The 27,730-nt window shown below is 39.4% G+C and overlaps 3 gene segments (V, D, J or C); all 3 read left to right on the top strand.

The window, feature by feature from the left end:
- The first annotated feature begins 253 nt into the window (after window positions 1–253).
- LOC125355935 lies at window positions 254–27,523 on the top strand. The segment is given in 5 exon segments: window positions 254–258; window positions 15,545–15,552; window positions 23,801–23,873; window positions 23,997–24,189; window positions 27,331–27,523. Coding segments are annotated over 3 exon segments (441 nt in total).
- On the top strand, window positions 15,277–16,207 carry LOC125356177. The segment is given in 2 exon segments: window positions 15,277–15,344; window positions 15,754–16,207. Coding segments are annotated over 2 exon segments (381 nt in total).
- On the top strand, window positions 18,553–19,318 carry LOC125356187. The segment is given in 2 exon segments: window positions 18,553–18,601; window positions 19,002–19,318. Coding segments are annotated over 2 exon segments (366 nt in total).
- Window positions 27,524–27,730: the final 207 nt, after the last annotated feature.

Genomic DNA, 27,730 nt, shown 5'->3' on the forward strand with positions numbered 1-27,730 from the left:
AGATGAAGAAGGCAGCAGTAATGGCCTGAGTGCTGAAATCCCTTGGAATTCACTTGATCAGAGTAGTCCCATCGTGTTTAAAGTCAGTCTCCTCATCTCCCTCAAAGCACTGTGGCATGGAGAAAAGATAGACAAGATATTGGCTACAATACAACACGAATGGCGTATTGTCCTATACCCGATAAAGTTTTTATTCCCATCTGAATTCTCAGCAGCCGTTTTAAATTTCCTTATCCTTTCCTACTTTGCCACCTCCAGGTGAGCTGTCTCAACTGCTTCCTGAAGCATGTGTCCATTATTTTAAAGCACCCTCCCAGGTACCTCAAAAAGTGCTTTCTCAATTCTCTAGGATTGTCTCCATCTATACAAGCTGACTCCTCAATGTCATTGTCACAATCAGGAATGTATACATTCTGGAATATTCTTTCCAAGTTGTAGCATGTCAATTTATTTTTAACTTCATGAACAAATTAAGATGCTATGTCAGGCTTCTTTAAACAACTAATCACAGATGGAAAATATTTTGGGAAATATAGTAATTGTCCAAAACGTATAAGACCTTTGTTGATATTATTCTCTAAAATATCACAATATTTAACACTGAAATTATTTAAAGGAGGAGACAATGCATATGGGTCAGATGCAAATGCCATTATTACCAAAGGGTTTTACTGATGGTTTTGGGATTCTCAGAACAGAAGTCAGAGTATCAGACTGTGGTTGCTGGAAACCAGAGTACACTCCTTTCCATAACTTTTAGTAATACACATAAGCAAAACGTGGGACAAAAGGTGTTTGGAGACACTGTAGGTATGAGAGTATGAGGAACATGTGGGAGAGGTTTGGGGATTTTATGTGGTGGGTTCTGGTTGGGGGTAGGATGGTTTCAGTGAGGAACCCAGGCAGAGGCCTGCTGTGTTTCTTCTGGGCTATCACTGCTGATGGGACCATGGACTGACTTCCTTGATGCTATGTTCATCTCCACTAAGTTGCACTGGAATATAATGCATTGTGCAGAACCGTATATATGCAGATGCCCAAGATTTAGATGTGCTCGTGCAGAAAGACCAGTGGTCACGGCACTCAGTCCTACACATAGCAACACAGGTGAGGGCACCTTCTGGAAGGCTTCCGGCATCAAGAGGTGGTCTCACCCAGAATGCATGTCTGGGATTGGGGACACATAGAATGCAGTGACATGCTAACCAGATGTCCAGCATGATCTCCACCAACGAGGAGCTGTGGGTTTAGAGACCAGAGCCCAGGATTCAGATCCACATGAGGGATGGTCAGTGATGCCATGAAGGACAAAACGTTCTGCTTACTCAGAGTAAGATTTAGTCTGCAGTCACGGGTATAAGAAAATAGCTCTTAGGTTACATGGTGGCCTTTGTACCATGGGGGCTCTGGTGAACTCGCCCTTCCCAGGTATATCTTCTGCCTGTTCCAAATGAGACCTCGTGTCCCAATTCAAATTTGACATATGCAATCAAGAAATTAAAACGGTACTGTTATAAGCTGATCTGAATTGGAATCCTCATTATGGTGATTTAGCTTTTAAGGGAACCATTATTGCCATTATCATTGTGTTTAATTAATATTTATTTTTTGAAGCTTGTTTAATCTAAGTTTACCTGAGCAATGGTGATTGTGGCTTTTCATCCCATGATCAATGGGCTTGAGAATAAAGATTGATTTCTTTTCTTCCATGAATAATTTTTTACCAATGACAACATTGGCAGAATATTATAATAAAAAGAAAGAAAATTCTGATGGAAACTCTAATGCATTGCCTTCAGAATACAGGCTTAGAATCTTTGCAGCAATGGTATTAAAAATACTTTAGTTGAGGGGCTGGGAATATAGCCTAGTGGCAAAAGTGCTTGTCTCATATCCATGAAGCCCCAGGTTTGATTCCTCCGTAACACATATATAGAAAATGGCCAGAAGTGGCGCTGTGGCTCAAGTGGCAGAGTGCTAGCCTTGAGCAAAAAGGAAGCCAGGGACACTGCTCAGGCCCTGAGTTCAAGCCCCAGGACTAGGAAAAAAAAAACAAACTTAGTTTATAACACTAAATATAGTATTACAAGAAGAGTTTTGATTTAATAATGAGCAGGTCTGTTACCTATCATGCCATGATGACTTGACTAAAATTATATTTTATGTATGTAACAAAATAAATTATTTTTTATTTTGTTAAAACCAAGGCTTGAATTCAAGGTTTTGAACTCTCACTTTTTTTTCTTGATTATGTCTGGCTCCTGCCACTAGAGATTTGCCTCCCTTACAGGTTTTCATTATTTCCTTTTTAAAAGAACTCTCCAAGATATGTCTGCCTTCACTAATTACAAAACCTGAATCTCCAGATCTCAAAATCCTAGGTAGCTAGAAATGCTGGCATGAACTAAAAGCAACCAACTAGATAACAGTGATGTCAGTAGAGGAAATAAATCACATTGAGATGTCCTATGCCAGGGCAATGGGTCTTGGGGTAGTTATGCTTAAATTTGTCTTTTTAGACAGAACAAAAATGGGTATATGGTAACTGAGTATAGCACGTAAGAAGCAAAGCAAGTTTTCAAAAGCTGTTCCCATGCCCTGTAAGTTCAAGGTGTGTACATGTAGCTCTGATGCTTTTGCTCCCGCAGTCATACAGGAGATGCAGGATACACCCTAGTGAAGAAGACACTCGTTAGACCAATGCAATGCAATGGACTAAACCAGAATTTCCTCAAGGAGGCTCGGTCTAATACTGTTGCAAGACCTGCTAAAGCATATTGAGGACCAGTGGGAAACCAGCCTAGGATGACTTGAAAATGGCAGCAGAGCCTTTGAGGAAGAGATCACAAAGGTTTCAGGCAATGGACCAGGTCACCTGTCTTCTCCATCCCCATCTAGCATCTGTCAGAGCCTCAGGAGGGAGAGTGTCTCTCAGGCCTTGCTGAGAACAACGTCCTTCCGCTCTCCACAGTTTTCTGATGAGCTCATAGCTGCCAGGATGCTCAGTCTTGGCATCAGAGGAAGAGATCGTTTGCAGACAATTTTTCTTCTTCTGTCACATTCCCTCTAGTGGAGGAAGCACCTAAAGAAACACAGTATCATCAGTGACACCTGTGAGGATCCAAATAAAAAGAAATGGCAAGCCAAGCACCCATGGCTCACACCTGTAATCCCCACTACTCAGGAGACAGATACCTGAGGATCCCAGTACAGAGCTAGTCAAAGCAGCAATGTCTATGGCATTCTTATCTCCAATGAACTTCCAAAATGTCAAACCAGAGCTGTGGCTCAATGATCAAACTCCAGCCTTCAGCAAAAGAGATCAGAGATAGCATGCAGTCCCTGGATTCAAGATACAGGACACACACACACACACACACACACACACACACACACACACACACACACACACGAAATCTTGTTAATTTGCAGCTTTCTTTATAATTAGGAGGATCTAGAATTGACTTTATAATTCCCTTGTTTTTCACAGGGCTTAGTTTTCCTGTCCTTCTATTAGAAAACCGCTAGGGGACAGTCAAGGCACATTCTCCCAGACACATATCGATTTATAACTCTAGTCTTAACACATTTCCTTGGGATTTTGTTAATTTGTAAGTGCTTAGTTCAGTTGTGCCCAAACTTGTTTTCTCCTTTCTCAAATGCACACTTTACACTAGGTTTCAAACAAGTTTGTTTTTAGCTGTTTTCATTTTCTTTTATCCGTGTTAAAGTCCCTGATCTCTATCACTAATTATGTAGGTTAAAGTTGAATCTGTGAAATCTTTGTTTTAATCTTGAAACATAACTGATACAAGGAGTACTCATTGTATACATAGCAAAATATGTGTGTAACTACATGCAGGTACACAACACATTTTCTCTTTTGTGGTACAATTTTCACATGAAATTTCCTATTCCCACTCAAGGATATATCCTTTTCTCCCATAAGACAAGTGTTAGTTCTTTCTCTAGTAGGGATTACTCACTCTCTCAACTTCTTCAGAATTGAGTGCTCTCACAGAATTTATTCTGTACTAAGGCCAGAGCTGAGGATGAATCAACTTTAATCAGTGCCCATCTAATATGAATTCGCAAAGAAAATATAGCTTTCTTATACAATGGAGCTTTTATTTTTCACTCCTGCATGAAGAATAATTAAACTTCGTTGTTTGTTACAAAATTTTGACTGCGACTGGCTCATACTCAAGGTCCTAGCTACTCAGGAGCATCTGATCTCTGGATCTCATTTGAAGCCATCATGGGAAAGGAAAGTCCATGAGACTCTTCTCTCCAATTAACTGCCAAAAAGCTGAATTTGGAGCTGTAACTCAAGTGGTAGAATGCTAACCCCGAGCCAAAAATTCATGTCCAATGCCCATGCTGTAAGCTCAAGCTGCAAATGTGTCACAAATAGCAAACCAAAACAAAAATCTAAAAGGTAAGAGGTAAGTAAAACAAAAAAAGGGCTAGTTCCAAAGGAAAATATCAATTGTACATCTAAATATAGGACTAAACCACTGGAAAAAGATCAGTGTATTCAGATCTAAATCGAGTTAAATCAAAATATACAGCCCTAAAGATCTTTTGCTGGTAGTGGGATTTGAACTCATGACGTTTCTTGCACTATTAAGCTGTTATTCAATAACTTCTCACTGTTTTGTCCCTGGTTGCCTATCTATAATACTCCTATTCTTTTGCCACACAACTGTGGTGACAGACATGCAAAAATATGTCTTAGACATACATGAAGGAAACCATCATAGCATTATGAGCTGGGTAGGGTCCAAGAATGTTGACACTTTCAATTTTCTTTTTTTTTCTTATTTTATTTATTGTAAATGTGGTGAACAGGTTGCTATAGTTACAAAAGTAAGGTAATAAGTATATTTCTTTCTAAACATTATTATCCTCTCCCTCATTTTCTCTACTCCCTTCTCTCCTCCCCCCAAGTTGTAAAGTTGATTTCCAACATAGTGTCTAGTATCATTGTTGCATTAGTTCCTACTTTGTACCTACTCTTTCTGTGATTCACTTTCCCTTCCGTCAACCACATAAGCTTATATACAAGAAAAGAATACAGTAAGTAAAGAAAATGAAAAAAAATAGAAATAACTGCATACGACATTAAAAGAACCACTTGGTTCCTAATCTTGAAGTACATTTTCAAATTTACATTTTTTTTGCATTTCAATTACAATTTTTGTTCAGACACTCCCTCTCAGTGCCCAAACTTGAACTCAGCAAAGGAAACAACCTGCTATTGAATATTCAGGGCTCTGACCTTGTCCATCTGATAAAGCAGCTCTCACAGCAACCATGGCATGAGGACGCCTTTACACCAGCAAAGTCTCTACATGCAATGTTCCAGAAGCTGCATGATCACTTAAACTGCAAAAGTTATCAAAATACCAGGAGCATATCAAATCAACTGAAAAGAACTACTTCTTTTTATTATTTTTTAATTTGGCTCCTATGGTCTTCAATTCATCCACAATATTCGGATGTTCTCATACTCTTACCTTTGAATTTCTTATCTTTTAAATTATTATACACAATTGTCACAGTGCATAGATGAGTCTTCACGTAGAGAATGCTAAAGTGGAAGCCCATCCATGTTCAATTAATTACAGCTTACAGTTGTAGGCTTTGGTACAATACTTCAAAGCATTAAGCCCCAGATCAGATTATACAATTATCCCACCCCAAAAGAGAAAACAAAGAAATGAAAACAACTGAAGAAATAGTGATCATTGTTTCACCCCCAAAGTTATGTATAAAGGTTAGAATACATATATATCCATTTTGAATAATTATTTCATCCAATGTTTTTATTCAGAGCTTTTCATCTACAGTTGTATTATAGGACAAATTTAAATTAATATACATAGTAGATTTTTTTTATTTTGATATGATTACCTATTCTAAGATAATATAAAATTTGATGGGTGCAGTTACAAATCCAAAATGTTATACTCATTGGGTTTGGAACATTCAGGAGTAGAGTGTATATGGAGTTCTGGACTGGGTCATTCATGCCCATATAAGGAACAGTGCTTACAGGCTTCTATGGAGCTTTGTGGTTCTCTCCACAAGCTATCATAAGCCAACAGGTGAATGGGAAACAACAAGGAAGAGTAGAAAATGATGCGATTTCCTGCATGTGACCATAGCCACTTGGGGTTCAGGTCCTGACGCCCTGTAAGAAATCAACCAGAGCCAAAGTGTGGAGGCTCATTAGGTCCATAGCACGTTGATATTCAGGGTCTGCTCTACCCACAACTGAATTGGAAAGTAACTCTCTGTTTCACGTCTGAATTGCAATTTTAGTCACAGATACTCTTCAGGATGAATTCAAGATAATCTCTCTGATGGACATGACCTGTCCATTTCCACACCATTAGTTAGAGGCCTTTGGAAAAGATCTTAGTTAGAGAGGCTCTGGGAGAGTGTGCAGCCTGATGAAGGAAGGAGGATGGGAAGTGGAGTCCCCTGTTGCCAGTCTTGAGATGGGGATAGAGTTGCAGGTCTGCTCTGCTGGAGTAAAAAGTGCTTAATTCCTCAGTCACAGTCCCTTTCTACATTTGAAGCATTGGGTGATTGACCAGTAACGATGTGGTTCTTTGAGCACAAGTGGTCTAAAAAAAATCACTGAACAGTCATTTCTTTCATGTATTTACTTACATATGACATAGAGCATGTCACACATCTTCTGAAAAACAATGAGCATTATTTTTTCAAAAGATTACAGAATCAATTTATGGTTCCTTAAAGTAGAAGTATAAAATAGCTACCATTCAACAAATCAAGTTTATAAATACAATGCAAGTTTATTGATGTCACCTTTTCTCTGCTTAATTGTTCTTCTCCTAAGCCTTCCTTGCCCCTCAATTTTCTTAGTTTCATAGGGTCTTCATTGGATTTTATTACTAAATATTCATCATCTTCTGCTCTTTATTTACCCACTCCTTTTGACCTCTCCTCCACATCTTTCATGTGTCTGTGTTCATTTTGTTGAACTATGACTGTGTAAATCTAAGGATTTATACCATTAGAATTCTCTTCCCTAAATACCATTCTTTGGTATTTAATTTGATATACTTCCATAAGACATCACATGCATATATTTGTGTGTTTATACATTAGATCTATCATATCAGTATAAAAGAAAACATGGATCCTTTTTGTCTCAAAGCTTGACTTCACTTAACATAATTTTCCCCAAACCATTCACTTCTTTACCAATGATGGAATATTCTTTCTAACAGAGTTTTAAAATCTATATGAAAGTTTGCTTCATATTATAGCTCTTTCTATAGTGGCATCGGTACTAGTTTTATAACAGATGCAGGCTCTCTTGGAGACACAGACAGCAAGGCTGGTGTCTAGGCCTAGTCACTTGCAGCTACCCAAACCCCTGCCCAGCCCCACCCAGAGACCTGCTGATTTGCATGTGCCCACAGCACAGTCAGCTCTCTGCTATCTTCTTAATAGGCTGCTCATCACAGATGCAGGAGTCAGTTCTCATCAGAACACAGCATGAACATGAGGACCCTCACTCAGCTCCTGGGGCTCCTGCTGCTCTGGATTCCATGTAAGGATGCCCTCAGTGTGCTGTAGTCAGTGGTACTTTGCTATTAATGAAGGTTCCTTAAACTATGATTGACTCTATGTATATTTATTACTTTTCCAATGCCAGGTGCCAGATGTGACATCCAGATGACCCAGTCTCCAGCCTCCCTGTCTGCATCTCCAGGAGACAGAGTCTCCATCACTTGCCAGGCAAATGACTATGTTAGCAATTATTTAGCCTGGTATCAGCAGAAACCAGGGAAAGCTCCTAAGCTCCTGATCTACCTTGCATCCGGTTTGGCCTCTGGAGTTCCATCGAGGTTCAGTGGCAGTGGATCTGGGACAGAGTTCACTCTCACCATCAGCAGCCTGCAGCCTGAAGATGTTGCCACTTATTACTGTCAACAAGGTTGGAGTACTCCTCCCACAGTGATACAAGTCATAACAAAAACCTCCCAGGGAAGCAGAAGTGAGAGGCTGGTGCCCCAGCTTCTTTCCCTCTGCCCCCACTTGCAAGAACTGGCCAAGACCCTTAGGACAGGAACCCTGCCCAGGCTAGCATGGAGCAGCAATCCTCAAGGCCTCAAACTTCAGACTAAGTGTGATTATAGGCTTAAGCTATCGGTGCTGTTCTTAAAATTGCAATATTAGAATTACATTCCAGACTATAAGTATAGAAATATTTGGTATTTATTTATGTTACTTTTAATCCTGAACAGAAATATTCACATTGTGCTCTCGCTATCACTATAGCGAGCGATGCTTCAAAGTTATTATTTCAAGTATTTTATTTTTAGAATTTTAAATACTTAATACATACATTTTATCATCAAATAAAGACATTTTACCACTTCAATTTTTGGCTTCATACCTTTTCTTGTTTTGTTTTGTTGTGTGTGTGTGTGTGTGTGTGTGTGTGTGTGTATGTGTGTTATGTTTTTTCTTATTGTACTTGGAGAACCTCTATAATTTTGGATAAGATGATGATAGTGAGCATATCAGTCTTTAATACAACTTTATTGTTAAAATGTTAAATACCTTATCAAAAAGTACAATGTTTGTTACATATATTTACATGCAATTTATAACAACAGGTGTTTTTTCCCCATTATACCTGCCCTTCTGGTATATCATGAATAGCTGCTTACTCTTTTAAAAACGGGTTGTTGTTTTTTTTTTACCTAATATGGGGACAATCATATAGTTTTTCTCTTTAACTCCATCAGAATGATGAACTACAAGGGTCAATAATCTAATATTAAAACACACTTACATTTGTGAAATATATTCAACTTGATCAAGGAGAAGGAGATGGAAAAAAGAGAAAGAGAGCGGCAAATATGAATGAGGGCAAGAGAGGAATGGGAAAGGAAGCAGGGAAAGACAGAGAGAAGAACAAAGGAAGGATTGATTTACTTTACCTATTTTCTCTAAATCCCAGTTCCACTTATCAGTTACCATTACACGGTTAAGAGAAATACTGAATGAAACTGACATATGTACACTAGGTGTCGAGCCATTCTTCCAGCTCATGGAATCTTCTCTGTGTTAAACTCAAAACTCTAGGAATCTTTGATAGTCATAGGAATAACACTGAAGTCTATCATTTGTGATAGGAAAAATTTAGAAGCTTCAAGACAAAGCAGATCTTCTTTATGTCTGAAGCCCTGTAGCTGACCAACTGCCAAGTGCACGACATGCACACGACTTACGTATCATGTGTGTATACACATATATACATTGTGTATAAAACATATTACCTGATAATTAAATATATATTGTATAAATATATATGATGTAATATTAGCTATTAATTTGTGGGGCATATCTTAGGAATTTTCTTTTCTTATTTATTCTATTTTATTATCTTATATCGTTTATGTGTCTTGTTAAGTTCCTTCCATTTTCTTTTTGTTTTTTGTTTTGTTTTGTTTTTCCTTTTGTTTTTTTTTCCAGTCCTGGGGCTTGGACTCAGGGTCTGAGCACTGTCTCTGGCTTCTTTTTTGCTCAAGGCTAGCACTCTACCACTTGAGCCACAGCACCACTTCTGGTTTTCTCTATATGTGTGGTGCTGGGGAATCGAACCCAGGGCTTCAAGTATATGACTCAAACACTCTTGCCACTAGGCCATATTCGAAGCCCTGATCCCTCTGTTTTATGAAACATTGTTCAACCAATTATAACTTTTACCTGGACATATATCCAAGTAATCATAAGGAATAACTTGAGAAAAAATCATTCCAAAACAGACTTTAGGATGGGTATGGGCAATTTTTCATTAGTGATTATCATGAGCCAAGTATTTGGAAAAAGGTTAATAAACAAAAAGTTGAATTAAGAGTAAATAAAAAATTGACAACTAAAGTACGTTTTCTCTTTTATAGGAAAAATTCTAACAATGGATGTAGGAGGAAATAGAATGAGGAGATAGATATGTGGTGTGATTAAAGACCTCAGAGATTTGTTTCCACTGAGTAAAATACTAAGAATTATGAGATATGTGAACTTAGCCACGGAAGCAATTTGGGCGAGGATGGAAGAAGATTAAATCCCAAAGAAAGATGCTGCAAAGTAATTAACAATGCTGTAACAGTGACACACACAAGGAAATTGAAGCAGATAGTTAAGGAACTTAACTGATGCCACACTCCATTAAGCATGGGAGGGAGGGAGAGAGGGAGGGAGGGAGGCACATCATGTGACCTCAAGCGCTGCCCAATGACAGCCGGACTATGGCGGTGGAAGTGCTCTTCACCCTGAGCCTACAAAGATATTCTTGGGATTGAAATGGCACAAATGAAGCTTCTCTCTTGAAACACATGGGGCAGATGGGAAAGAACAGAATTTAATTTCTATAGGGAAACTAGAAGATTGACAGGGACGTCATCCAGAGCCAGAGAACTGATGCCAAAGCACAGAGCTGCTCACACTGTCCATTGAGCCGTGCATGGGTGAGGACCAGACATCCGATGAACACAACATGGATGAGCAGGAAAAACCCAACGTGGTTTCCACAAAGACCTGGTTTTTGGACTGCTAGGTAGCAGAGAGCCTGAGATCACTGTGATTTTTCACTCATAACAGTTAGCTCATTAATACCACCAATGCTTGTGTGACTCCATAGTTGTAGTGTTGCTGTCTCCTATGGTTCTGTACAATAACTTGTTGATAAAAATTTCACCTTGATTCCTGGAGTTGTTTTTTTTCAGACTTATTCTGAAAAAAACTTATTCAGTTTAAGAACAATTTGACTGCTATCAGCTTTGAGTCAGACCCATAGAAGTGGATGTTTTACAGTTAAACATGCTAAGTATATGTGTCATGGCCAAGGTCAAGATATGACAACACAACAAATAAGAAGAAAATGAGAATTCCAGGCACAGTGCCACATGCCTGTCATTTCAGCTACACAGGAGGCAGTGTAGAAGGGTCCCCGTCCATGGCCTGCTCAAGAATTTTCCACATATGTCAGATGATGTCTGAACAATGAGTGAAAGTGAAAGCAGTTGGGAATGTAGCTCAGTGGACAGAGTACTGGCCTAGCAAGCCTACTGCCCTGAGTTTAAACTCCAGTACCGTCCAAAATAACTATGAGATATGGAGCATGAAAATTAGAATACCTCACAGATGGAAGTTTCCATGCAAACAAAATCAGAATAAGTTACTTAGTCTTCAGCTCTGACATATCAATCCGTTTGAAATATCAAATCAGTGGGTGCAAAGTTACCCAAACTTTGGACTAAGCATATGTCTCCCTTTTCCTCAGCTTATCAATCAGAAGCACATCTCCTATGCAGACACAGCTCATTATTAAACCGCATACTTAAACACCAGCCTCAACATGGAGCGTGCAGCATTAGGTCTGGCTACTTGCTTTCAATTGTCAAATATACAAACAGTCAAGGGCAGAGAAGAGTGATTTATCATGGCAGCCACTGGAAGAAAGCATGTCAGTACATCTCAGTCATCTCTGGATAAGTCTTTGTGAGTCTTATCTCCAATGAACTAGCAAAAAGCCAGAAGTGAAAGTGTGGATCAACTGGTAGAACTTCAAAGTTCAAGACCCAGTAATGGCACCAAATTACAAGATATTATTGAATGTACAGGCAACAGAAGAAAACTGAAAATATTATATATATATTTGGTGTTATATGCCTATAAATTATATTACACACCTAAGAATAAATGATAAATTAAAAATTAAAAAATATTTGGGTGTTTGAACTCAGGGTTTCCTACCAAGTTTTCAGAACTATGGGGCCAGAAATATCATTGAGAAAGAAGAAAACAAGTTAAGACATTAAATCCTAAAGACACCCAAGAATTACTAAATCATTACAACTACTTGGCTTTTTTGGATGCAAAAACCACAGTAGTATGTTAACTCTTTAAATTAAGAAGAAAGAGTTTTATTCTTCATTTGTGTAAGCTCACAGAATCCATGATGAACTGGCTTTAGGAAAGGTAAGAGGGCCTCCCCTTCCTCAATGACTGTCAAGCAGGTGCTGCTCAGGTCCCACGAAATTAACAACGGACAGAAGCTGAGATCCAACTGGAACTGAGAATTTGAAGACAGGCTTTCCTCTTGGGTCATCATTTCTTTCTGCCCAATACACCCCAACAATGACCAGGGAAGCCATTATCCTAAGAAAAAGATACTGCCTGTTAAAGCTTTTTTTTTTAATTTAATTTCACTTTCAAGGTGATGTAGAAAAGGTGACAGTTACATACGTAAGGTAGTGAGTACAGTTCTTGTCATATTTGTTACCCTGCTCCTCATTTTTCTCCCACTTTCCCTCCCTCAATCACCCCCCCCCAGAGTTGTATAGTTCATTTTCAACATACTGATTTATTAGCATCACTATTGCGTTGGTTTACCCTTTATCCTTTGGCCATTTTGATGTTCCCTTTTTCATAAATGCTGTCTCTAAGTCTTGAGACTTTAGTCTCTGTGAAATGAAACCGTTTATTGAAGCATGACAGATACATCAGAAAATCATCAGGTTTCAGACAAGTCTCTGCTTCCACCAGTATCAAGACTGAATAGCAGTTGGAACAAATGTTCACTGGATCTATACACCAAGAGGGTTTTATAAGGTGAAGTTTGCATTGCAAAAGATGGTATATTGTATATACAGAGGACAAGTATGGTAGAGAGGTTGCCTGTATACAAAGTTCTTGTTGCTTATGGACTGGTTGGGGGGGTCACAAGTGCAGAAATTCATTGTTACTATGATTCCTAAGTTATGAGTTGTGGGATACTGGGGATTTAAATTTTCAACACATTGTCTGGAAGGTTTTGGAAAATTTTCAGTGTTTTTGCCTGTAGCTTTTAATTATTAACTTTCCTTACCTCTCCCTTTTCCTTCCTCCAGCTTTTGAAACTTAGAATAAGTATGCTTTTAGCATGCCTCAGAACCACTGACTAAACAGAAGGTATACCAAAAGAAAGACTAACTGAATCTCTAGGGCCTCCAAATCCAGTGACACTGAAGTACCTCCAGTGCTACCTAGGAAGCATTGGCGCTGAAGAGTTCGAGGCCTTAGAATGCCAGACACGGTGGTGGAATTCCAATTCAAAGGCTACTACAATTTAACAGAAGACTGCATCTCACTGTCTAATTTACCCATAGTTCTAGATTACCTGAAAACACTCCAGAATGTTGTATGTAATCAATGAAAGTCACAGAAGACAACTGGAAATCTATATCCTTCATCCTTCTAGACTAAGATGTGTCCTTCTAATGCTGTAACTACAAGGAAAGGAAGTCCTCAGGATGCCTCTATCCACTTGGCTACAAGAAGGGACAATTTTCCCCAAGGATTGGGATTGCTCATGTGACTAGAGTGGTTGCTTCTGTAGCAGGAAGGATTTCACTGGCTTACCCAATCACTTCATCTTTTTGTTAAGTTATTTCTTTCTCTCAAAGGAGTTCTCTGTGTTCTGAGTGTTTCCAAAAGTTATTCACAATGCTAATTCACAAATAAAGACAGTAGCGTTTTAAAGAAAAATGAAAAAGGTTTATATTTTTCACAAATATAATGAGGACAGTAAAGATTCACATTCAAAGTTCTATCATCCTACTTACGAGAAAAAAGCTTCCAATTTAAAGAGGCTGCTCAAGGGCTCTGCTCCAGAATGTATGAAGGATGGATATCCCAAGAATACATGATAGCCACCTCATACTTCTTGGTACCACATCTCTGAAGTGTGTCTGTTTGGCAGAGGTTTAATAACTTCTTGGGATCAGAGAGATGAGGTGCAATTGTTTGGATAGAAAGTATATTAAACTTCTATTTCTCTGCAAAGAGTGGAGGATTAGGAAGAGAAAAGGGAAACAGATGCAAGTTTGGATTCTCAAATAAGCAAACTTGATCAGTAACACAAGCTGTCTAGGAAGAGGAAGAGGAGGGAAGGGGGAAGTAGAGGAGGAGGAAGAAAACAAATGAACATTGTTGTAAAGACCAGATGGGAATTTGAGAATCCAATAGAGAAATACACTATGTAGACATATTATCCCTTGAATCTTGCAGAAGAATCAATGAACTGGAAGATACATCAGTCAAAAAAAAAGTGACAGAAATTTATAAGTCAATGTGATCATTACTATAGTAAGGTTATGAGCAAAGACTACAAAGAAAAAGAGTGAGCTAAAATATTTGAAAAATAGTTTTAAACATGAGCATTAATTTATGTATTAAAGAGTACTGCTGAAACACAGTTGTGTAAAAAAAGACAAAAAGCTGTTGCACAGTGAAAAAGAATCTTCCAGAAATTTATACCTTTTTACACATGAGGCATTTCAGTAATATCCTGGATTATATTCAAATTATTTGGCTTTTTTTGTCCAGAGCTGAAGACCAAACTCACTTGCAAGCCAAATGCTCTTCCACTGAGCTAAATCCCCAGCCCTGATATATTCATATTATTAACAACTGAGGTTAGACTATAGAATGGTATAGGTGAATAATGAAAGAATAACAGAAGCCTACCAAGAATTCTGTATTCGTGAAAGCAAAGTAATAACACTGTTTTCAGTGGGGAGGCAGTGAGTGATAAAGGCCTCAGGAAGTTCAGAAACAAGAAAGATGCTATAACAGAAGGAAACACTGGCTTCAACATATGTGATGATCACGTCTAAAGAAAAGCAAAGTACTGTGGCATAGATCAAGACAGTCCCTTCAGAATATTATATCAGTGTTAGGGGTTGCTAGGGCAAAAACATGCATCAAAGGAACTCGATGCAGAATTCCATAGTTTGTCTAAGTTACACATCTGTACAATAAAACTGTAGTAATTACACATTTCCTACCTCTGCTTTCTACATTATATGCATTTTGAATTAAGCAAAATAAAATGACCACACCTGAAATATTAAACAAATATCTAGAAAATAGATAAGAAAGACTCATTGTTTAGGAAAATACATCCTTATTCAAAGAAAGTGTAAAATGTACCTGGGAAGGGGTTGAAGAATTAGGAAGCAGGCTGAGAACAGGGGGAATGATAAAGGCACACGCATTAGATCTCTCTTGCTTCTCTTGACCATAGTTAATATCTGCTCACAGGAGAGGCCCCACCCTCCTGGTGTCTCTTTCCACCTCCCACCACTGCACCCACCAGGACATTTGCATATTGCTCCCTAGGGAGGAGCTTCCCTGCAAGTCCAACATAAAAGCTCAGCCCTCACCTTGCCTGGACTGACCAGGACTGCTCCCTCTCACAATGAGGTGCCCTGCTCAGCTCCTGGGGCTGTTCATGCTCTGGATCCCAGGTAAGAACACACTAGAGAGGAGGAAGGGGAGGGGGAGGGGCTGAGCTCTTGAGCCCACTGCTCCCCACATGTGTTGTGTCCACTCTGGATATGGGAAGATCTTCCCTCCTCAATGGACATGGGACATATGTATCTGTGAGAATAAGGAAGATTCTAGAAAGGGCAAGGACCTGTGCTCAGCTGACTTAGTTCCAGATAAGGAGAAAGTGTTGATAAATTCTAGAGAACCTTGTGGTTTACAAGCCTCAGTGTGTGTGTGGCAGAGGGAGTGGGAGGGGTTGTTTAGTAAATGTTTCAAGACATAAAACATTATTAAAAATTTACACTCTGGAATAAATTTAGGGAGATGATTATGAAACTGACTCCTGATGTTTTTAATGAACCCTGTCCACTTCTCTCATTATTTTAGGATCCAGTGGGGATGCTATTTTGACCCAGACTCCACTCTCCCTGCCTGTCACCCTGGGCGAGCCGGCCTCCATCTCCTGCAGGTCTAGTCAGAGCCTCCTGCATAGCAATGGAAACACATATCTGGCTTGGTACCTGCAGAAGCCAGGCCAGTCTCCACAACTCCTGATCTACTTGGTTTCTAAGCGAGCATCTGGGGTCCCAGATAGGTTCAGTAGCAGTGGGTCAGGCACGGATTTCACACTGACCATCAGTAGGGTGGAGGCTGAGGATGTTGGGGTTTATTACTGCTTTCAGCATACACATTTTCCTCCCACAGTGATTCAGCCCTGAACAAAAACCTCCCTGCTTGAGGTGGCACAGCTGTTATATGTAGCTGGTTTGGGGAGCAGCACAATGACTTTTCTGAGTGAATGTGAGAGCAAGGACCTTATGATGTCAGCTCAATATGTTTCATTAGAGCTCAGAGTACCATGAGCACCTCTGCTACCATGCAGGTATTCTGGGACAAAAGCCAAGTCACAGGCAGCAGGAGAATAAATATGGCTCATTCAGTTGCTACTTAATTGGCTAAACACCTGTAGAAAACTAAAGTTAGATTCTTGTATGTCATCCTGCACCAGAATCAATTCCAAATGGATCAAAGACCATAAGATAATAGCAGATACCCTGAAAACATTAAAGGGAGGAATAAGAGAAACACTGGGGCTCCTGGAAACAGGTCAAACTTTCTTAACAAAGACCCAGAAAAACAACAAATAAAAAAAATGGTTGGACAAATAGGATTGTATTAAATTGCAGAGCTCTGGCAAAGCAAAGACATAGCTAGTGAGATAAATAGCCCACAGATTGGGAGAAGATCTTCACTGGCCATGCAACAGACAAGGGCCTCCTGTCTAAAATATACTTAGAACTCAAAACATTAAATCCTCCAAAACCAAATGCACAAAGAAACACCTACCCCATTAGTAAGTGGGTGAAAGACTTAACTTAAAGCCAGACTTCTCTGAAGAGAAAATAAGAATGGCCAATAGACATATGAAGAAATGCTCAACATTTCTGGCCACAAAATAAATGCAAATCAAAACAACATTGAGATGCCACCTCACCCCAGTTAGAATGGTCATTATCAAGAAATCTAATAAAAACAAATGCTGACAAGGATGTGCTACTACAGTGTTGGTGGTGGGAGTGTGAACTTGTTTGACCACTCTGTAAAGGAGTATGGAGGCTCCACAAAAGACTAAACATAGAGTTCCCCTATGGTCCAACAATCCCACTCCTGGGTATTTACTCAAATGATCACAAACAAGACTATACTAAAGCTACCATCACAACAATGTTCATTGAAGCATTATTGACCATAGCTAAGATATGGCTCCAACCCAGATACCCCTAAGTAGATGAATGGATCAAGAAAATGTGGTATATATACAAAATGGAATTCTATGCTTCCATCAGAAAGAATGATAGCACTCCATTCATAAGGAAATGTAAAGACTTGGAAAAATCATATTAAATGAGGTAAACCAGACCCAATGAAACAGAGATTCCATGTTTTCTCTCATTTGTAATAATATACGTCTAGGATAGTCCCAGCAAGGTATCACAGTTCAATAGCTTTGTACATATGACCATATTAGATGATGGTAAGTGAAACGAAAGCCAAGATATGGAAACAAGAGGTTTTCCTTAATTCCTACGGTTTTTAATGTACTGTGTGAAGTTATTTCTTGTTTCTTTCATTTTTTTCCCGTATGGTTTATCCTCTGTTGTTACTGTATTTGATTTTGGAACCCTGTGTCTTGTATATATGTTTATCTGAATTAGGGTAATGAAAGGAAACAACAAAATGGTGAGACAAGGGCCAAAGAATAAACCAATGCAACAACAATACTCACAAGACAATATGTTAAAAATGAACGGTACAAACTGCACAATTTGGAGAGGTCATTGGGGGTGGGAATGTGGGAGGAAAATGAAGGAGGAGGTAACAAGTTCGACAAGAAATGTACTCACTACCTCACAAATGTAACTAAGTCCTCTGTACATCAAGTGTAAAATAAAATTAAATAAAAAGGAAAATGAACTAAATGTTTGAAAAAATTTTTGAATGTGACATATTAATTCTACTGAAACATAGTCATGTTAAAAACAGATTAAAAGCTGTTGTACAGTGAAAAAGAATCTTCCCAATCTATTGTGGCTCATGTCAGGACTGTCACTTCAACATTAAAGAAGTGTTTGATTATGAGGGTAAAAAACATGCATCTGAGGAACTTGATACAGAATTCCATAGTTTGTCTAAATTATGTGTATATGTATATAAAACAATGGTAGTTGCACATTTTATATCTCTGCATTCTACATTATATAAACTTTGTATCCAGTAAAATAAAATTACCAAACCTAAACTTTTAAACAAATATTTACAAAATTAGTAAGAATGACTCATTGCTTATCGAAATGTATCTTTATTCAAGAAAAGGGCAAAATGCAACTGTGAAGGGGTTGAAAAACCAGGAACCCTGCCAAGAGTAGGGGAAATCATGAAGGCATCACTCTCTCTAAGGAACGTATATTAGATCTCTCTTGCTTCTCTTGACCATAATTAATATCTGCTCACAGGAGAGGCCCCACCCTCCTGGTGTCTCTTTCCACCTCACTGACAGTTTGTCTCCCACCACTGCACCCACCAGGACATTTGTATATTGCTCCCTAGGGAGGAGCTTCCCTGCAAGTCCAGCATAAAAGCTCAGCTCTCAGCTGCCTGGACTGACCAGGACTGCTCCCTCTCACCATGAGGTGCCCTGCTCAGCTCCTGGGGCTGCTCATGCACTGGATCCCAGGTAAGAACACACTAGAACTGGGGAAGGAAGTAGGGAGGGGCTGAGCACTGGTGCCCATGTGTGTTGTGTCCACACATGAGATGTGCAGATTTACCCTCCTACATGGACATGTTACACATGTGTCTGTGAGAATGAGGAATATTCCAGAAGGAGCAAGGACCTGTGCATTGCTTAGGACTGGATATGAGGAAAGTGCTGGCAAATTCTAGAGGTTGTCATGGTTTAAAAGAATCAGTTGTGTGTGTGTGTGTGTGTGTGTGTGTGTGTGTGTGGAGGTTAATGAATGTTTTGGTGAATAAAACATCATAAAAATTTATATCGTGAAGTAAATTAAGAAAGATGATATGAAAATGACTTCCAAGTTTGTAATTAACCCTGTCCTCTTGTCTCACTATTGTAGGATGCAGTGGAGATGTTGTGATGACCCAGACTCCACTCTCCCTGCCTGTCACCCTGGGAGAGCCGGCCTCCATCTCCTGCAGGTCTAGCCAAAGCATCCTGCATAGCGATAAGAAAACTTATCTGAATTGGTACTTGCTAAAGCCAGGCCTGGCTCCACAACTCCTGATCTACAGGGTTTCCAGGAGAGTTTCTGGGGTCCCAGACAGGTTCAGTGGCAGTGGATCACGTACAGATTTCACATTGACCATCAGCAAAGTGGAAGCTGAGGATATTGGGGATTATTATTGCATGCAAGGTACACATTTTCCTCCATAGTGATACAGCCCAGAACAAAAACCTCCCTGCTTGAAGTGGCACAACTGTCAGATGTAGATTGTTTGGGGAGTAGCACAATAGTTTTTCTGAGTGAAGATTAGAGCAAAGATGTGATTATGTCAGCTTGAAACATTTCAGTTGAGCTCAGGGTACCATGACTGCCTCTGCTACCTTCAGGTATACTGGGACAAAAGCCATGGCTCAGGCAGCAGGAGAATAAATGTGCCTCATTCAGCTGCTGTCGATATCATAGTTTATGAAAACTTGATGAAATCCTCCTTCTGATCCTATCTGCTTTTGTATCATGCATTAATTGTATTTAAACACTATTAATTGGACTACATTTGGTATTATTAAGAAGAGATTTTTTTTTTTCAAATAATCTCCTTGGGCCGATGTGGTGGGATTTACCAGCTCTGTTTTAGCGTCAGCTGTATTGTGCATTTGAGAGCAGTCTTGGTTATATAATGAAACCCTCTTCAAAAGAAAACAAAACAAACATGGAAAACTCTTCCATTTATGTTGTTTATGTCGGGTCTTTTGTCATGGCCACTGAGATAAATAACTACTACAACCCTCTGTAAGAAAGCCATGACGGAGGCATTTGCACAGTCATGTTTTCATGCAGGAAAGAACTTGGGCTGGAGACCAGTCCTGGAAGAAGTCATCATCATATGATGATAAGACCCAAGAACCAGAGAGAGCTCTTATCAATACAGAGCCTCTAGGAACCTATGGTCCTCTTCATTGGGCAGTAATATCTGGAACAGCTGTTGAGATGTACAAATAAATGCATAATGTGTCAAATACCAGTGGGTGTGAAAATACAAGAAAGTTGGTAGTTGTCACCAACTGTTCCAAAACCATATGAAATTTCCTCATCTACTGGAATCCTCTGTCTTATGAACAATTTGTTGTAAAGGAATTTTTGTGGACTTGCTCATAAAGTATACAACCTGAGCAAAATATGCCAAAAGTAATGAATACTTTTATTTTGTGGTTTAAAAAAAAGTGTTTTGTTTTTTTCTGTTTCCAATCTCCTACTTCCTCTATTTAGCACCTACCTTTCCCCATCCCCAGCCCCCGCACCCATAAACATAGTGGAGTAGCTTTCATATGGTTTTTCCTCATGGGGAGATGGCAGGGGCTCATGAGCAAAGACATGTGAGATCATGATAACCATTTGCCATTCAACACAACATCATCAGGGAGCTTTGAAACTCATTACCCTAGAGGTGGCCCAGCAGAGCCCATGTGGTTGGAGTCATGGAGACTTAACCCACAAGGTCAGGATGAGCAGAAGACTCAACAGAGCCTCCAATACTGAGGGGACAACAGAGGAAGAGCCAAAAGCCCATGTGACAGATATCTATTGAGGGTGATCTATGCAGCCTTGAGGAAAAATATCTCCAGTAAGTGGGAGATTTCTATCCTGGTCCCCACACTCCCATACTTTCTCCAGAATCAGACCTCAGAAAATAACCCATGGGAAATCTGCCTGATGGGAGAATGTGGCTTGTCAACCTCCAAAGCTCAGCTCACTTCTCTTTTCTCACTTGGCTTTCTCTGCCTCTTCCCTGGTTAAAATTTTTGCCTCTGTGCAAATGTGGTGACTATAACAAGAAAAGAGAATGGCAAATGCCCGTTAGTTCAACTGGTGTGAGTTACTTATATATTCATGAATTCTAAATCATCCAATCCATATTTCTTCCATTGTTTTCTAGTGTTGATATTTCCATATTTTTGAAGTGTTCATTTGTGGAGAAAAGTCTTACCAGAAAATGGAGGTTCTTTTCATTTTTAATACAGATGATGTTTTACAGCAGACAATTTCAGCAATATGTGATTTTAGAAAGAATGAAAATATTATTATCTCAGGAAAAAAGCCTCATATGATATAGTTATTTGTCAAAAATTAATCTTAGTTCTATATTCTAGAATTAATCATTTTTGGAAAACACATTTTAGAGTTTCTGATTAAAATGATTTAAACAATTTGGATTAAGTTAGTTTCATTGATGTTACATATCATGCTATTCACAGCAAAGGGTTTTTAATATTTCCTGCTCAAATGCACCTTAGCTCATATCACAAATTTCTAAATAATCTAGCAGAGACCACCTAAGCATCCAAAAGTTGATTCTGCCTTCACTATTCACCTTGGCACGAGGGAAAGGGAATGGTCATTCAGAAGTAACTATATAGCTAGGATATCAAAGACCAGAAATAAATCTGGGATTGTAAAAGTCAGAAGGAAGAAGCAATGATGCTACAGTAACTTGTTGTAGACAAAAGGGAAAACCAGCATATCACTGCAGGGGGAACCCATGGGATTCTTGAAAGTTTACTCTACATTTGAAGCTCAATCACATAATCTCCTTTTCCTGTCTAAACATTAGCAAATATCCCAAGGAAAGTTCAAATCTGGTCTTTTTAAGACCTGAGTCCATACCCAGTCTGCTAAGGTAGTTAATGCAACTGCCGAAGCTTGGCTGCATTCTCTTTTCTCTGTCAAAATCTCTCTGAGACAGATCAGAACCTCTATAAACACCTAAATTTGGCTAATTTTCTTAAAGATCAAACAGAAATCTCATCTGCAAAATTACATTCCTTCTCAAGTATTGCATGTTATCTGACTTTCATTTCACTCATAACATTCCAATGCCATCAAAAACCGGTATTTGAACTTACTATTTTTTTAAAAAAAATTTCATCCACATTTGTCACAATGTATCTATCATTGAGCACTAGGTAAATTAATGAATGCACTTACATGAAGTTGCAGACAAAGGAAAAGAAAATTAAAGGATTAATGTTAATAATTTCATTATCAAAATTGCATGCAGAGGGTAATAAAAATTATTTCTACATTTTAATAATAAGCTTGTAAACATATACAATTTTAAACTTCAACTACTTAAAGTACTGCTCTAAATATATGTGTATGTATGTATGTATATGATGAGTGAAGCAGGGATATATGTATATGTTATGCATATATATATATACATATTGAGCAAAGCAGGGATATATCTTCTCTAATCATCCATTACAAATGGACTTTGGGAGGTGATTCTAGACACTGGGATCTCTGATGTGCTTCCCAGCTTCTGAAAATGCAGCTATACACAAATATTGCTCATAGAACTCTACAGAAAACAAATGCTCAAGAGTACAGCAAATAGAACCTGCTATTACAGCTTCCCAACAATGCCGTCTTATATTCCACCCTCCCCGGAACAAGATCCCGTAAGACTGTCTGCTTGACATTCAGTCCCCCAGAATAGAACAAGGCTTCATGGCCATCGGCAGTCATGCATCAGCGATGTTGTCAGAATCCCCAGGCTCAACATTGTAGATGCTGAAAGGAAAGCTAGGGTCACCTTTCCTGTTGCTGAGCTGGGCGGGGACATCCAGGGCAAAGGCAGAGGTGTGACAAATGAGGTCTTCAAATCTATGTCCAACTCTTGCTTTCTTGCACAGATCCCACATGTTTATATAGGTAGATGTGCATTGCCTTGAGAAGAGATTCAGACTCCTCCTGGAGAAGCAGACAGCAAAGCTATTGTCTGGGTCAGGATGGTAAATCACCTGGCTGATAGAAAGTGAAGTACAGAAATTCAGTTTATACTGCATGATGAACTCCTGCATATTGTATCAGTGATTTTTTGTTGAAGTAATTGGGTCAGTAATCTAGTAAACTGTTCGTGCTGCTGAGCTATATGAAATACCAAATGGCTATAAATGCAACAGCATATGAAAGATCCCAAATTAAGAAAATAGGCTGTCCATAGAGTCCTGAACCTGAGAAATGACTCACAGATGTGAATGAGTTCATAGAAGTTGTTGCATTATTATTTTTATGTTATCATTTTATATTACACAATATACTGCATCTTCAGTAAATGGCTTTGTCATTTGTTAAAATGACCATGACTAAGACTACCACAAAATATTTAATTACACAAAAGTATATTACCTATAAATTATCTTTTTATGAAAAGGTATCTAACAATTTCAAGCTCATAAAGACTTTAAAGAGAACACAAACTTTTGTTATTGTTGTTGTTGTTTTCTTTCCCAATGAGAATTATTTAAGAGTGAGTTTAGACTCTAATGGTCTAAATCTATGAAATGGTTATTTATGATCTCTATGGAGACATGACCTTGAATGATCTCACTCTATCTCTGGGACACATTGACTTTATTTAGTGCTCTTTTCCATTATGCACTGCAATAATAGTCTTCTAGGTAGCATTTGCGATGGAATGGTCTCAAAGGACATTGTCTCCAGAGAAGTCTATGCTGCCTTGGCCTCGGCTGGGACCCAATGGGACCTAAGGCTGAGTTACTGAGAAGAGCCAGTCCTGCAGCTGTGCCTGTCCCTACCCAGCCCCTGCTGATTTGCATGTGCACAGAAGAGCACAGCCCACTGCCCTGAGCACTTGTTCATAGGCTGCTCAGTCCCTGAGCAGGGGTCAGTCTCAGTCAGTGCACAGCATGGACATGAGGGTCCCTGCTCAGCTCCTGGGGCTCCTGCTGCTCTGGATCCCAGGTAAGGAAGGAAAGCACTGAGCATATATACTCAGCTCCTTGGGTTTCATCACTGCTGCCTGGTACTTATGTCATCTTGCAACATGCTTAATTGTGTGAATGTTTGCCATGTTTCCCATTGCAGATGCCAGAGGTGGTATCCAGATGACCCAGTCTCCATCCTCCCTCTCTACATCTCTAGGAGAGAGGGTAACCATCACTTGCAGAGCCAGTGAGGAAATTAGGAATTGGTTAGCATGGTATCAACAGAAACCAGGAAATGTTCCTAAGCCCCTGATCTACCAAGCATCCAATTTGGAATCAGGTGTCCCATCGAGGTTCAGTGGCAGTGGGTATGGGACAGAGTTCACTCTCACCATCAGCAGCCTGCAGCCTGAAGATGTTGCCACTTATTACTGTCAACAGGGTAGTAGTTTCCCTCCCACAGTGATACAACTCATAACAAAAACCTCCCAGGGAAGCAGAAGTGAGAGGCTGGGCTGCCCCAGATGTTCCTCCTGTGTCCCTACTATCTGAGAGTGCTTCTCAGATGCAGTCAGGCTCTCAAGGCCATTGGGAGATTTAAAGGAATCAGTGTTTGTCCTCTGTCCTCTCTCTTTCCACCTGTTCAGTCCTAGAAGAGCAGTCATGACAATGCTTCTTTGAGGCCTGTGAAGAGACTGAGCTACAGCATAGTTGGGATGCATTCATAAAATAGAAGTCCTAAATATTAAAAAATGGGACTTTGTTTTAAATACAGGAATTAATGGCTGTTTGTTTTTCATTCAGGAATTATTGTCCAATATTCAGCCTTTCCAGTTTTATATACAAAAATTAATTGCTCTCCTTTTTTTTGCCAGGCCTGGTGCTTGAACTCAGGGCCTGAGCACAGTTCTTGTCTTCTTTTGCTCAAGGCTATCACTTGAGCCCCAGCACCACTTCTGGCTTTTTCTATATATGTGATGCTGAGGAATCGAACCCAGGGCTTCATTTATGCGAGGCAAGCACTCTACCACTAGGCCATATTCCCAGCCCTATTCTTTGCTATTTTAAAAGGAAAATACTCTTGACAAACTAATCACATTCCAAAGAGATATAGTGACATAAATGTGACCAAAGCAAAAAATGATACACTGTAGATTAAATGTAAAACTCAACCACAATCCCAAAAAACCTAATAGTTATTACAGTCACTAATTTTTAGCCAAACAATACAGCCTAAAAACCAACATTTAAAAAATCATGAGGTATAGGTCCTCTGGTTCCATACATTGGTGGGATCTAGAATGGCCTAAAAATCTATAAGTACACTTAGTGGGTGGTATCTAGCAGATATAAATGAATTAGCTCTTAATGGGGAGCACAAATAGTATAATTATTTAGAAAGATTAATTCAGAGCTCAACAAAAGAAGTAGTAGGAAATATATACTTGCAAGTGGGGAAGGTGAGGCCAACAGGAGCTGGGTAGAATTAAGAAAAAAAGCAGGAGAATGTAGGCAAAATTGATTGTATATACCAGAGAATTGAGAAATATAAGGGAAGGGGTGGGTTGAACGGGGTGAAAATATGGAAGGGATGACACAGATCGAGATGCATTGTATACGTAAATTTCTTTGTTAAATGGCAAACATTCAATACATAAATTTAGAAAATAACAAAAGTGAGGGAAGGGCTGGAATGGGAGGGGTGAATGAGAATGTTAAAGGACTGACATTGATCAAGAGGCACTGTATGCATGTACTGCTCGATTGAATGACAATTCTTCTGTACAAGTGCTTTAAAGAAAATAAGTACTTAAAAGAAAATAAATACATTCACAAAAGAATGTTTTATTCTTAAAATATTCCAAAAAAAATCCTAAACCAGAAGGCTTGATTGTGCATAATACTGACTTGGATTCTCATTGTCTTTTTCCCCCCTTCCACACATACTTTCTCTGGCCTAAATCTAAGAGTTTCAAGACAACTGTTTCCATATTTCCTGTGACCTCAAATCTGATGAAAGGGAAAGTATTTGCACAGCCCAGAAATAGCATCACTTAATCTTCCTGTTCTGATGTCACCAATTCTTTTGATGAGTTAATGGAATGGGTTACCCTTTGTGAACAACACCTTGAGCATTAGTTATAAATGTGACTCGAGACCAAACTCCTGACCAATCTGTCCTTGTTGTGTCTGATAGTTGCTGTCAAGTTGCTCCAGCCTCAGAAGGTCACTATATTTGGTAAAAACAACAACAACAACAAAAACCATAGTGCCTGCTGTACAAACAGTATTCTCAAAATAATTATAAATGAATTGGATGGTCAATGAGCCTTTCAAAAAAGCAGGTAGTACGCGAAATACAGGTACAGTTTTGATTCCAGGTCTAATGACTGCCTTCCTCAGAACCCTTTTCAGTGGTGAGATAAGCAGCAGGTGATATGCCAGAATGGTTTGGAAATGATAGAAAGAGACTGGGATGGAGGTCCTTGGACAGGAGAGCTAGCTGACTAACAGGCCCAACCAGGTCACACATGGCACCGTTCTCTTTGCCAAAATGATATTTGACATTGTGTCTGCAGAAAGGACAATCTAGACCTGTAACTGTCCTTAGTCATTATCGTTGGAGAATTCCTGGTAAGCTAACAAATAATTTGTTTTTGTCTTGCTATGAAATTTATTAAACAGAGATATCATTAATTTTCTACAGAATCTGGCCAGGTAACAGATAAAAGAGTATCAACTTTCAAATGTGGGTAAGAAGATTCAGTCTAGCCTAACAAGTACCAAGTTGGTACTAAGTTTTAACTAACTATGAAATACATTAAAAATGCAATGATACATAAAAGTATCATTAATTTTCTATAAATTCAGTTCTAGTGAATATGGCTAAAAAGATTTCAAACTGAAAAATTCCATAAATTGCTATGTCACACACCGGCCATGAGATGGCCAAACCTCACACCATGGACTTGCGGTGATTTCCCCAGATGAGCCAACTCTGCAGCTGTTCCCGGCTTTGCCCAGTCCTGTTGATTTGCATGTACACAGAGCACAGCCTACTGCCCCAATAACTCCATAATAGGCTGCTCACACCCTGTGCAGCAGTCAGTCCCCAGTCAGCACCCAGCATGGACATGAGGACCCCTGCTCAGCTCCTGGGGCTCCTGCTGCTCTGCCTCCCAGGTAAGGAAGGACAGCACTTCTACCACCCCATGGGATCTGTGCGCCCAGATCTTCAGGAACGTTCTCTTATAACATGTCTAATATGTTTGGATATTTGCTTTTCCACTTCCATTATCAGGTGCAAGATGTGACATCCAGATGACCCAGTCTCCAGCCTCCCTACCTGCATCTCCAGGAGACAGAGTCTCTCTCACTTGCCGGGCCAGTCAGAGTATCTATAGTAATTTAGCCTGGTATCAGCAGAAACCAGGGAAAGCTCCAAAGCTTCTGATCTATGATGCGACCAGTTTGCAATCTGGGATTCCATCCAGGTTCAGTGGCAGTGGATCTGGGACAGAGTTCACTCTCACCATCAGCAGCCTGCAGCCTGAAGATGTTGCCACTTATTACTGTCAACAGTATAGGAATTGGCCTTTCACAGTGATACAAGTCATAACAAAAACCTCCCAGGGCAGCAAAAGGGAGAGGCTGGTTGCTGCTTCTCCTGCTGCCTCCACCTGCTGACAGAGCTCAGATATAGCCTGGCTCTTAACATTACAGCAAGCTTTTGTTTGGAGTTTTCAAGGAGGCTGCTCTGTAATCTCTGCCTCTTTCTGCCTCCTCAGGTCCAGAGGCACAGACTTGGCCATGTCTCTTCTCATATAAAGTCTCATTTGGGATTCACACAGTAAAACAGAATCTAGTTGTGATTGTCCATGCAGGATTTGTTGT

The sequence above is a fragment of the Perognathus longimembris genome, chromosome 8 (genome assembly GCF_023159225.1).
Source record: "Perognathus longimembris pacificus isolate PPM17 chromosome 8, ASM2315922v1, whole genome shotgun sequence".
In the NCBI taxonomy this organism is placed as follows: domain Eukaryota; kingdom Metazoa; phylum Chordata; class Mammalia; order Rodentia; family Heteromyidae; genus Perognathus; species Perognathus longimembris.